This window comes from Mixophyes fleayi, chromosome 7 (assembly GCF_038048845.1).
Source record: "Mixophyes fleayi isolate aMixFle1 chromosome 7, aMixFle1.hap1, whole genome shotgun sequence".
Classification (NCBI taxonomy): domain Eukaryota; kingdom Metazoa; phylum Chordata; class Amphibia; order Anura; family Limnodynastidae; genus Mixophyes; species Mixophyes fleayi.
The window spans coordinates 90,649,205-90,662,827 of NC_134408.1; the positions used below are offsets into that span (position 1 = coordinate 90,649,205).

Below are 13,623 nucleotides of genomic sequence, written 5' to 3' on the forward strand. Positions count from 1 at the left end.
AATATGGCAAAAGAAATCCCATATGGTATATTATGTAAATCAACAGTATTTATTCCACAGTAAAAAACAACAATGCTCACTCACAATTTATAAAATAAACATGCACTTATCTGTAATACAGGATAAGTAGTTGGCACTAGGTCCATGTAGTGGTCCCACCACCGACTCCACACAGAAGTACGATGAACAATGAACAGCTGCAGGTGTCCCAAAGACTGGTGAGTGTCACATAGGTAAAAGGAATGTCTCAACGCGTTTCGTTCCCTCTAGGAACTTCATCAGGAGGGTTATGATAGTCAGGGGTATGTACCTATAAAACCGAGTCTGATATACTCTGTGCCACCATTTTGCGCTTGCGCTGTATCATATTGGCAGCGGATATAATAATTAGAGGCACAAATATATAAAGATATTTTTGCTCCTACTTACTATATCCGTTGCCAAAAAGGTAATTGCACTGTACAAAAGAGGAATGAACGATTGCTATATTGGGCACAATTTAGACGGTAGGTCCGATAGACCCATTTTCTGCACAAAATAGAAGCACCCTTCACTCATATCCACCTATCTCGCTGCCGAAGACGGAACTGCGCATGCGCGATCTTCCGATGACACAGCGCACATGCAAAATGGCGGCGCAGAGTATATCAGACTCAGTTTTATCGGTACATACCCCTGACTATCATAACTCTCCTGATGAAGTTCGTAGACAGAACGAAACGCGTTGTGACATTCCTTCTTTTTTTTTTTTTTTTTATAAATTGTGAGTGAGCATTGTTGTTTTTTACTGTGGAATAAATACTGTTGATTTACATACTACACCATATGGGATTTCTTTTGCCATATTCCATAACCGGCGCATGAAGCTGTTTACCCACAATACCAGTGTTATCTTCCTTCTTCGGATGATCGAGACATAACATTCACAAGTGAGGACCACGCACCAACCCTGATGAGACCGTATGCAGCATGTCACGGCTCTGAGGGTGTTTTGCAGATCCCTTGCCTCTACTATAGAGGATGGTGGAGGCAGAACACAATAATATTCTCAGGATAAGTTCACGGCTTACACGCATCAATAATAACAGGAGAAAGTAGTAGTGCTGCAACGTATTATATTGAATGTTGGTACAACAGGAATGGAAGGAATTATATATATATATATATATATATATATATATATATATATATATATATATAGGCAATTCGTTGTAGTGCAGACATTAATCACATATGCTACTTCATAGTCAGTAACCCTTGGCAACAGCATGAGATGAGATGATATACAGTTCAACGCAGTGATGATAAACAAGAACACTAGGATCCAATAGAGAACCACACAGCAGATGAATGTGAATCACTGGTATGGCTTACAGTCCAAACAGAGTAGTATATAGAACTTAGCTGATCTGAGAGTAGAGATGACTCAGCATAGCAGGTGGTACTGGAAACACTGTGATTCTTATTAAGTAGAACAGCAAGCGTTAAACAACACCCAAGGACTTGGATGAACACTGACACATGCAGTAGAATGTTGCCTAGAAGTAGCAGAGACGTGAGTAGTATCTGAACCATCCGTGGAACTACAGGTAGTAGGATTCGTTGTAACTGCAATGGTAAGTTCGCTGTAGTATGAAGCAAATGAACAGAGACACGTAACTTGAGCCAAAGTACTAGCCACCGGCACAACAAGTAGTTCACAATAACAGTCCAGTAAACAGGTAACAGCAGAGTAAGGATAGCCCGTGTCAGACGTGGAACTACAGGTGACAAGTAACTTGATAGTAGCTCTTACAGCGAGATGCAGCGATCTTAGTCAGCCAGACGTAAAGGTGAACCAATACATAAGGCAAAGGTTTAGCAACAACTCATGATACTCGTTCAGTGTGCAGATGAATAGCGGAGAGGAGTTCCGGCTCGCAGGTGAACAGCGGTGAGGAGTTTGCAGCTTGCAGGTGAACAGCGGTGAGGAGTTTGCAGCTTGCAGGTGAACAGCGGTAAGGAGTATAGTCCAGCAAGCAGGTAACGGACACACGGAAGGAAAAGGTACACAGCCAGATCCAAATGCAACCAGAGTAACACGAAAAACAGGCAATGAGCCCATAACCATGGGAGGTTAATATAGTGCTTCAGGACCAATGAGGTTCGGGAGGAGGTCCAGATCACACTAGCCAGGAACACCTGTGAAAGTAATGTCTCTGAGGCAGAAGCAAGCAGACTCATGGTTCTTAAAGGGAAAGTCACAGCGCCGGTTCCTAACTATGGGACCGGCGTGTGACACAGCATAAGTTCACAGCTAAGCGCATATTACATATAATTCTGGTACGCATATTTATTTGCATGTTTGGTGATCCTTGATGATTTTCTTCTCTGCACAACTGGTTAATCCCTCTGGGTGGCTGGAACCCTGAAGCTATTTTAGTTGGTATTATTTGGTCCAACTGTATTAATCTGTGTTCGTGATACACTGTAACAATACACCAGAAGGCGCCGCTCTTTTCCTTCATCTATTACATTGTTTTACGGACTTGCCATCCGGTATTTTGAAGTTGGCTGCCACACGTACACGTGGTGGTGTTTTGAGACAGAAATATTGCACAAGACTGTTAATAAGATTTATTATATCCCAAACACTAGTTAAGCGCCACATTGATATCTTGATTTTGTATTATCTATTTAAACCTGTTTCTGGCACCATTAGGGTGCCAGAGTATCTAGGTCTCTATTCTCCAGCACCTCGTTTGCCTCCTGCATATACCGGTCTTCTTGGATTCTGACCCAGTTCTGCCTGACTACTCTTTTGGATCTCCCTCTGGACTTATACTGATTTCCTGGTATTGACCTTTGGCGTTCTGACTCCACTCCTGCCTGCTTCTTCGGTGCCTGTATTACCCGCACGGTTTGACCTTGGATTCACGGCTACACTTGTACACCTACACTTCGCTGGTAGCTATCTGGGAGTGCAGCGATTTGCATGTCTCTGCAGCGGATCCCAAAGTCCCTTGCTGGGGTCCCTGGTGAAGAGCAGAGGCGTGTTTAGACTCCGCGCATCCTAACTTAGCTCCGCCAATACTGGCAGGTAAGACCTCCAGAGAAAGTCTGTTTGTGACTTACATGAACACTCCCTTACTGTACTCTGTCTATGTTAGATCGCCCCTTCCCTTCCTGTCCCACCTCTCAAGTCACAGGCAGGTGCAAGTGTCAGAGCTGAGCAAATATGCCTGCCTCTTGTTTAGTGGTCATGTGCAGTACAATTTGCTAATTGTACACTACGCAAACAGATGTACCTCCAACTCTGCATCAGGCCCTATGTGTTTATTTTGAGTCACATGCATCTTAAGATGTGTGAAAATTGCTCTGCGTGTGTTTTTGTGGATAAAAATTTGACTTGAACTCTAAATCGGGCCCAATATATACTAGGCCCTATCATATACTGACTGGAAAAAAAAGGTTTAAAGAGCTATTCTAATACACAACTACCTTGACTCTTCTTGTTTGGTAAAACGGGTGCACCCATGTCTAAGAAATGTGTTTTTGCTATTGTTATTGCTTTTATGGCTGAAAAGTTTGACAAAAATGTAATTGCTCTCTTGGCCTCACTTCTTCTCACAGTAGAGGGCCAACCCAAAAGCTCCAAAATGTTTCAACCAATTTTTAATATTAAAGGCAATCATATGCAGTCTGGTCCGGCTGCTGATGAGATTATATGTTCAACGCAATTCAATTTTGTATATGTAGTAGCTCACATAATGTACTGAAAAAGTATATAAAACACCATTCTCTAACCCATACCTAAATATGTTAATTTGGAAAAAGTATATTATGTGTACACCTACTTTTATACACAAGTTGAAATTAACTGTTGTTTCATCAGTCTAGTTTAAGTGCCCGGCAAAATGGGCTGTTTTGCGCTGCAGTCCTCTTCTGTTTTATTTATCTTTGATTTAAGTGAAATACTAAATAGAGGCTTATGCCTCATATTAGTTGACAGCTGCATTGGCGTTTGTCAATCATGGAGGCCCTGCCGGCTTCTATGTACAGCTCACAGCATGGAAGGCTGCACGCTCCCTGTAGAGGGGGATCAGGGGTGGTAAGGGGGGGGGGGGAGACACACAGTGTGTCCCTTAAGTTAGATTGCCTCTTGGCAGGGGCAGCCAGTGAGTTAATTAAAAAAAAAAAATATGCTTATGAGGGCATTGGATTAGTAGAAGAGACTGTCCAGCTGGACACCTGCCAATCCCCACCTGGATTGGAAGGTGGATTGACACCTGACAATCCACCTGCCAATCCAGGGGGGGGGGGGAGGAGTGTTTTTTTTGTCTCATGCATTTCCTCCCTGGAGGTCTCTCACTCTTTTGTGTGCAGACACCAGAATAGACAGTCATTTTACAGCTCCAGCTTCTCCCACTTTCTGTTCTGTGTCCTGTAAGGTAACGGGTTCCGGGTGTTGTTTTTCCCCAGGGTTTTATCTTTTAGACAGTTGGCTGTATTGCAGGCTCACTTTATGTGCTTGATTTGTGTAATGTTTGTCTTATATACTGTGTTTTCACTCTTTATTTGACTGTTTTATCTCGTGTTTTCCCGTCTGTTAACATGTCAGGTGAAAATCCATGCAGGTTAAGGCTGGGGTAACTTCTATGTTGAAGTTCACCTGTGCTGCCTGTAATGTTAAGTTACCGTCTGGATAGTTGGGTGCGCACGCCTTGCGCATGGCCTGTCAGTTTCAAAATCGCATGCTGTGTGCACCAGTAGGTTCTGACTCTGCGGAGCCTATTGGACTCGGTCTCTTACCAATAATGTGGCTGAACTTGCCCAAATGGTGCGGTCTCAGTCTGTGGGCGGTCCTTCTTCAAATTCCCTTTCCTCTGTGGCGAATGAGGTAGATTCTGGTTTGCTAGGTCAGTGTCCGGCTGGACCTGTGGCAGCGAATTCTGGTGAACCGGGATGGATACGCAGGCTTGTGTCCTCCAGGACAAGGTTTGGTGTCGGTCTCTTCCTCCTTTTGAGTGGATGTTGCAGTCTGCTACACTGTCCTTGCGTAAGTGGAAATGTTCAGCGGCACCCCTACAGGGAAATGAGTCACATTTTGACTGTTCTTCCCAGGAGGAGGGCGAATTAGCGCTTGTAATCTGACATGGACGCTCCTTTTGTAGTGGAGGAGATTCATCCTGATCGGCAGAGTATGGAGGAATTAATACGGGCTATGTCAGGTACTTGAGATTCTAGAGGCGGCAGTCCCTGTCACTGTGGAGCCTTCTCTCTTTGTGCGGCGACAAAAAAATCTTTGTCATTTCCCACTTCTTCCCAATTGGAAGATCTGTTTGTTGAGAAGTACTTCTGAGGTTCTTGCAAAATGGGAGGCACCTCCATGTGTGGATGCTCCAGTTGCAAGGTTGGCCAAAGTTACTACCAACCCTCTTCCCAATGCAGCCAGTTTGGGGCCGTTCTTGAGTCTATTTTCGTGGTGGCGGGTGCCTTCCTGTGGCCTGCCTTGGCATCGGCGTTGATCCACAAAGCTGTAGAATGCTAGTCAGAACTGCTGTTTGAAGGTTTGTTGGAGACCTTCTGAATTGCTTCCTTTGGTGGAACAAATTCAGAGGGATACGGATTTTTTAATGTGAGGCAGCCCTGGACGCGGGACTGATACGGGCATGAATATCTGCCTCTCCGGTTCGGCTTGTCGGACTCTCTGGCTTAAGTCCTGGGATTCTGAAGTTGGGTCTATAAAGGGTATTGACACAGTTCCTTTGTCCGGTGGTGTTTTTGTTTGGCCCTCAGCTTGACTTCGTTATTGGTCAAGCAATGGGAGGAAAACACTTTTCTTCCTGTCGGTGCTCCCAAAAAAAGGATGTCCAGGTTCCGGACTTTTCTTTCTTCAGGCAGGTCTCATGGTCAATATTCCTCGGGCCAATCCTCCAGAGTTTAGTCGTCTGCCCCCGGGGGTGGTGTGCAGCTTGGGTGTCAGGTCTGTCTGCTTGGCATCCGGCAGCTAAGTCAGCAGACAAGAAGTCCGCATGATGGGTATTTCACCCTTCCTCAGTCACTAGTGGTGGGAGCCTGTCTTCGATTATTCAGGGATCGGAGGTTTCACTCTTCCACTGATGCCTTTGGTATGAGGAGTTATGGACCGGGGTTACAAAATCGATCTGCTCGGTCATCCTACCAGGTGGTTCTTTCCCACAGGGCTTCCCGCATGTCCACAAAAGCGTCTGGCTCTGAGAGAGGCAGTTTAATCCCTGATTTCTTCCAGAGCGGTTATTTCGGTACGAGATTCACAACAAGATGTAGGGTTTTTTTTTCTAAAAAAAAATAATTCTGATGCCAAAACCAGATGACTCGTTCAGACCCATTCTGAATATGAAATCCTTCAACACTCAGGTCAGGGTGCCCAGGTTCAAGATGGAGTCTTTTGCAGTTGTGATTCACGGCGTGGAATTTCCCGGTGGCTCTAGACATCAAGGATGCTTATGTGCATGTTCCCACCTGGGAGGGTCATCGGTCCTTTGTCAGGTTTGCGGCTTGGTCAGAGCACTTCTAGTTTCAGGCTCTTCCCTTTGGTCTGGCTAAGGCCTTGCGAGTATTCACCAAGATCGTAGCGGTCATGGCTGCTCTGTTGAGGTCCAAGGGAATTACGATCATCCCTTACCTGGACGATCTTCTTTTGAAGGCAGAGTTTCTTCAGTCCCATATCCAAGTTTTGATCCAGACTCTAGAATCCCAATATTCTTACTTCTAGACAAGATTCTGGCCTTGCAGAAGATGTTGAGATCTCTGGTGGCAAACCGACCTCTGCATTTCAGCATGAGAGTTCTAGGCAAGATGGTATCTACTTTCGAGGCTGTCCAGTTTGCTCAGTTTCATGCACTGAAGATCCAGTTGGAACTTCTGTCGAAATGGAACAAATCCCATCTGAATCGCTCGGGCCAGGTATTCCTCCTGTCACCTCATGTGCGTCAGTTGCTTCTTTGGTGGTTGCAGAAACACAATCTCTGCAGTCTGCAAAGTTTGCTGCAGGGAAGCACAGTGAAGATTCAGTTGGGCAGTACCACGGCGTTCGTATGCCTTGATCACCAGTGCGGCACAAAAAGTTCCTTAGCCATATGACAGAAGCACAAGATCTTTCAGTGGGCCGAAGCTTACGTTCCGGTGGTCATGGCCATCTTTATTCCAGGGGTAGAAAATTGGGAAGCCGATTTCCTAAACAGGCAGACTCTGCATCCAGACGAATAGTCTCTCCATCCGGAGGTATATCACCAGTTAGGGGACAGGTGGGGTCAGCCAGATGTCTACATGATGGAGTCTCGTTTGACCCACAAGGTTCATCTCTTTTGCTTCCAGGCAGGAGATCTTCGCTGTCTCAGTAGACGCCATGTCTGTTCCTTTGCGGAACCGCTCAGTGTACCTTTTCCCCCTGGTAGTCTAGCTTCCACGGGTGTTTAAAAATGTTAAGAGAGAGGGTCTTCCAGTCCTTCTAGTGGTGTCTGATTGGCCCCGAAGGACCTGGTACACTAACATGCTCTCCATGGTGGGAGATCAGTCGTGGCAGCTGCTGCTATGTCCAGAGCTATTAACTCAAGGACCCTTTTGTCATCTAGTTTTGGAATGTCTGGCTTTAACGGCGTGGCTGTTGAAGCCATGATTCTGCGAGCCAAGGGTTTTTCCGAGCGTGTGGTGCTCGTAAACTGGGTTCAGACAAAATTTATCATAGTGTCTGGAAGACATACATTGGTGTGAAAAGAAGGGGTATCCTACCTTTTCTTTTCGATTGTCCAGGTTGCCTTTGCTCTTGCTGGACAGGGTAGACGTGGGTTTGTGCCTTAGTTTTCTTAAGGATCAGGTGTCAGCTGTTTCGGTCTTCTTTCAAATAAGAAGTATAAAAATCCTATTGCATAGATCTGTCTAGGTATTTTGATAGGCTTATGCTCCAGTTAAAGTAATAATCAAAGACCAAAGGGTCATGTCTCCAAAGATACAGGTTGATTCTCATAGACAAATGTTCTTAACCAGTACAATAGATTACGTTTTAGACAAAATGCTCCTTTAAAATAATGAACAGAGGTTGAAAAATTGACATGCAAGACCGCAAAATTATTCCAATGGACAATTACCAAATTAGGTTCTGCACTGCTGATTTTTGAATTCCGGCATCTTTAGGCTGCAAACACCGTCATTTGGGTAGCACAAAATAAATCTAATTTTAAGTGAATAGTTGTTTTATTCAAATATTTAAAAATCCCATAATCATTATCATTAATTTTATCTTGTTGTAACCCCTAGACAAGCATGCTCTAAAAGTGTGTAATAAATTATTATGTGTAGTATTATTATTATCATTTATATTTGGATGAATAGACTCTTATTTCTGCCTGACTCGCCCAGACACAATAAGCGCTACTGTAAATGAGGACAAGCCACTAAGGCACATTTGTCAATAGTGAGTTAAGAAAGCAGTGACTTGGATAAAGTAGTGTGAATTATAGCTGCATGCAATAAACTCTTAATAGCACAATCACTTCACATTAATTCTAAATTAATCTCATACCTACACTCTAGATTAACTCTACTTCTAACTAGTAAGGCTGGGTATACTCTACATGTTTTTCACCCAATTATCGTGCCACTCGCACAGTAAACAACAAATGGGTCCTATATCGCTGTTAGTGTGTACGCTCCAACAATCGTGTTTTATAGTTCCAAAGTACATTGTATAGTTTGATTTTATAAACGGACTAAAAATGGCTATAAACGATGGAATGATGTTGTGCCTATTCTGCAGTGTATGTGCAGTCACGACCAGCAGTGTAGGCAGATCTCCATAGAGTTTACAAAGTCACAATCTTTTCAGCCAATGGTTATAATGGATAAAGAGCACAGCTCTGACGTTAAATCTTGTAAAACTTGTATAGTCTCAATCACATGAATCGGCATGCTGATTGGGACTTTCAGTCGTTGGTAACATCAGTTAGTAGTAGTAGTTATCAATAATATGTCTTTTGTTTAGGTCTCAGTCTGTGTATAAATTTCATGAACTGATCTATTTACTAAGACATGGCGATAAAGACCCTTATCTCAGCAATAGAAAACCACATATCGGCATGATTTATCAATAAAATTTCACAGATGCAACTTGGCAATACTTAGCTGCCTCTGCCTTACTGGCCGCGAGTGATAAGGCTTAACATACTGCGCTGTGGAACTGAAAGCCCAAACTAAGCGACAAAAAAAGAGTTTAAAAATACATGCAAATATATAAAAAATTGGGGGTTTTTTTGTTTTAAAAAAATCACAATTAAAAAAACGCTTTTATTATTATTTAAATAATAAAGCATTCTTTTTTCATTGATTTTATTCTGTTATCGCCATCTATGGCAATAGCAGAAGGGGGATTGCAGCAATATATCTTCCCCATTAATCCTTGTAAAATAGGCTTCGCCAGAGGAATTCGTCCCAGCAATAGCAATGTTATTGTCAGCGTAAAATAGGTCTAAATGAAAAAAGCCTTATTCAGGAGAAAATACAGCTTTGCCATAGATTGGACTTTTCTTCATTTGATAAATAGACCCCTAAGGAACTCAGTCTAAGCCTAGTTTTACTTTAATCCTGATTGTGGACGACTGGTGTAGCACATACTGTACTACAGGGAACTAGCTATTCAAATAGGCTTCTTTATATATATTACTGTAACCAGTCTCTGATATGCAAACTCCACTTATGTGGACGAACGTCAAATGCAACTGATCATTATTAGCTCAGTGTCTGGAGTGATAATGTTTGAAGTGATATTTGTGCACCTCACTTAACCATTCAGCATATACACAATCCATGTTTTTTTACTTGTATTTGAAGGCCTCTGGTATTCCTTGTGCTTGCTGTTGTCATATGGTCTCTTATGTCTGCTGGCAATAGTAACACAGGTTGTTATAAGCCTTTGGCTCTCTTTCCCATATAGCGTGTCTGTGCAGCTCCTCACTCATTGTTGGTTCTGTCAGAGGAAGAGCATTCTCAACTCCACTGGGACATATTTGCTCTGTCGTAGCCTCTGTTCATGCTGCATTGGCTGATGGGAGATAGAGTCCACCAGGAACACATTAGGACTGCCTGGGAGGATCCCTGCCCATAAATCCCTGCTCCAACTGGCACAGGGAGGGCAGTAGTGGTTACATTTTTATTGATCAACTGGAAGTTTTGTACATTCATAAGGCTGCAGTTCCACTGAATACCAGGGGAGGGAGATATTGAATTATATTTGCATCCCTAGTATAAGTTTTGTAGAAAAGAAAATGTAGTGCAGTTTGTTGGCTTAATCTACAACTTTAGGGTAATTTTACAGGAAAGGCTATGCTTATGATATACTAACTTATACTGCCACCAAGAACATTTTGCTGCTGCTTTTAAAAACACCAACAACAATTCACTGCTTGAGAATTAAATTTTTACCCCCCTGTGCATTTTGTCAAAGTAATGATGTACAGTACAGTGTTTCCATATCTGTATGTGTCATTAAAATATACAGTATTTTAAAGTTATCTTTTTTTCAGGAAGAATATATAGGATAATTTATGAGCTGGAATAGCGAAATTATGTTATGTATGTTGCCTAAATTATCGCTGATTTTTGTTTAGATCTCATAGAGATGAGAGCAAAAATTAGCAATGTATACTGTAGCATAAAATCTGGAAATAAGTGCAGCTGCAAATTGCTCGAGTCTCCTACGAGACCTCGCTCTGAATTGAGCTGCCCCTTATGGCTGGTGGTTTTTCTACAACCCTGAACTAGAGTGTGCGCAGTTCAGCCTTCTTGTACTGTAAACATTAGCACCATCTAAGGCAGTGATGGCCAACAGTCAGACCGAGCACTGTGTGTGGCCTGGCAAGTCTTCATTTGCAGCCCCCAGTCTCTTACTACTTTATGACTCATTAATCCTTTTCCCTGCTTTATGCTCTATTGGCCCTAGCTCGTATTCTCTGCTTTATGCCCCACCAGGCTACACCCGTGACCCCAGTCTTATTAAATGAAATTAAATGAGTGGGAAGGCTAAGGAGTGTTTTTTGGCAAAGTGGTAGGTCTGAGAGGCATTTGAGGGTTGTTTTGTGTGAATTGGGAGTTTTATATGTGTGGTTTATTCAAGAGATTGTTGTAACTTATTATGGAAATTAATAATAATGTGTGGTGCTTTTGAAGGTTAGAGGCCCTGTCCTGTGGCCCTTGTGTATATCAGGTTGCCCATCACTGCTGCCATGTAATTTATCTGGAATTAGAGCAGAAATGTGTGAGAAGTATACTTCTACTTCGCTAGGGGGTATAGGCCAGGAAAATACTTCACAGCTGTTGATAGTGTTTGCCGAACATACTGAGACCATCTTGTTAGGAACAGATATTTTTCCTTAGGACAGAAGGACCAAACGGAGCTGCTGAGCAAACAGTCTTCAACGTGTGCTCACTTCCCAGCAGAACATATTAAAAGATGCTGTCACTCGTTCGCCTTTTCACAAATTTGCAGTACATAAAAGATGTTTTAATCTGTCATCTCCCTGCTGCAGGAGGTAAGGAGCATCTTATGTGTTTGGATGTGCTTGTAATACACCAGTGCATTTCACAGCCTGCAGCAAGGAGAGAACAGCAAAAAGCGAGAAAAGAAGAGGAATGAGCGTAAAAGAGCATTTTCCTGGAAAACTATTTTTATAGATGCACCTGTTATGTCTGCACTAACCAATTTCTTCAACTCATGAAATGTAAAACGTTTTTAAGAAGACTGCTGTGAAAAGTCAGGGTAAGACTGAACAATCCATATTACATGTATGCTCCACACTTTAACATTTACTTTTTTGTATGTATCTGTTCTTTAAGAACTATGAACTCTCAGAAAGCTTGTGAACTGTAGTATGTTTTATCCCAAATGCACATTATATACAATACATATGCTGTACAGTACAGTGCAATACATATATGTTATATACAATACAGTACATCACTTTGCAACCACAAGCATATTATGGTCCTGTACACACATACTGTAAATAAATTGTAGACTAGAAAATCTCTTTAGCCAACCTTATTTTTATCTGTATTTCAGGAGCTCCTTTGGACAAACGGAGGCTAAGCACTAAAAATGTCTCATCCAATCCAAATATGGAAGACTTCCTGGATAGTGCTTTGGAGAAAGCGAAAAAGCAATTTCGTGGCGCCCAAGCTCCATTGGCCTGTATCGAAGCTGTAAGAGCATCTGTCCAGCTGCCATACCATCGAGCTGTAGAGAAGGAGAAACAGCTGTTCCTCTCTCTGTGGGCCACAGGCCAGCCTCAAGCACTGCAGTATGCCTTCTTCTCAGAGAGGAATGTTGGGAAGTGGACACATTCCTCAGGTGGCAAATGGGACACGGTGCCACCAAAACCAGTCCGCACAGCAGCTGTCATAGGTAGGTTATAGGCTATAATTTGCCAACATCCCACTGGTGCATGTTTGTATTTTACTACCATTATAAAATTTCAGGGACCTTATATGAATTTAAAGTTGCTTTTCTCTGTTGCCATGGAGCTTTAAAATGAACATTTATACACTTCTAGAAAGGAATTGACAAGGAATGTATTCACAATGCTGCACTGCAGATTTCCCAAAACCTGTGGCCAACTAACTCTTTGAAAAGTTCTCCATAAAGTCACTAAAGACTATTTCTACAAAGTTACAGCATAGCAAAGATATATGAAACGTTGTTGGACATATGTATTACAATAGGGTATATTAATATAAAATGCTGAAGCATATTTTGGTAAGTAATGGCAAAAGGTGCATAAACCATAATTTATATACACCATTGTTATAACATAAAATGTTTGTGCCGCTCACCAGCAACCAGCCTGAAACAATTTATTATTTTTGAGAATTGCATCATTGTGGCACGAGGAACTTTGTGTATGCAACCGGTATACTTTTAATTTGTATTAAGATAATTATCCATTATCCATTTCCCTTAAAAATACATTGGACACAAATACTTAGTACCCTTCCTGGCATAAGATGGATGGGAGATGAAAATCTTCAAAGCTCATTCTTACATAATCCCTTCATTCTTTTCCAGTACCTTGCCCGGGAGAGGGTAGTCATTGTTCTCTTTCCATTTGGTGTAATATAAGTTTCACTGAAGTCCCACAGAAACACTGAAGTGAATTGCTGCTGGGGATCTGTTTTTGGTGATGGACTAGTACAGTAATCTGTGTCATAAGATGCTTCCACCTTCAATCTGGGCATGCACAGCAAGTCCCATTGCTATTCTATTGCATGTAATAGTGACATCTGCCACGCTAAATATAAAGGAAAAAGCAGCATTTGCAGGTATGCATGCTTTAATTGGAACTGAGACTGGCTATTTTGTGGTGAAGGAAACCAAAGTTGGCTGGGTAAAACAGTCATCTGTACTGTCAGCAACTTCCACTCTCAGTTGCTCCTGGAGCTATATGTCCCATCATTATTCCAGTGGTATCCAGTGGTAGCTACTAAGTCAGTGTGACTGCTGCTAAGATATGTTTATTAATGCAAGCACAGAAAAGAATACAGAAGGAAGATAAGAGGACTATCCTCTAAAAAGTTTTCTTTTTTTGTGCTTGCATCAATAAATATACCCCCCAG

General features: G+C 42.3%; 1 protein-coding gene across 1 annotated transcript in view; it reads left to right on the top strand.

Annotated features, from left to right (window-relative positions):
- The window catches only part of EHHADH (enoyl-CoA hydratase and 3-hydroxyacyl CoA dehydrogenase), a 53,676-nt gene that overhangs the window by 15,907 nt on the left and 24,146 nt on the right, over nt 1–13,623 (top strand). The window contains exon 6 of the mRNA XM_075180085.1: nt 12,074–12,415. Within this exon, the coding sequence (XP_075036186.1) occupies nt 12,074–12,415 (342 nt within the window). The remainder of the gene's footprint in view (nt 1–12,073; nt 12,416–13,623) is intronic.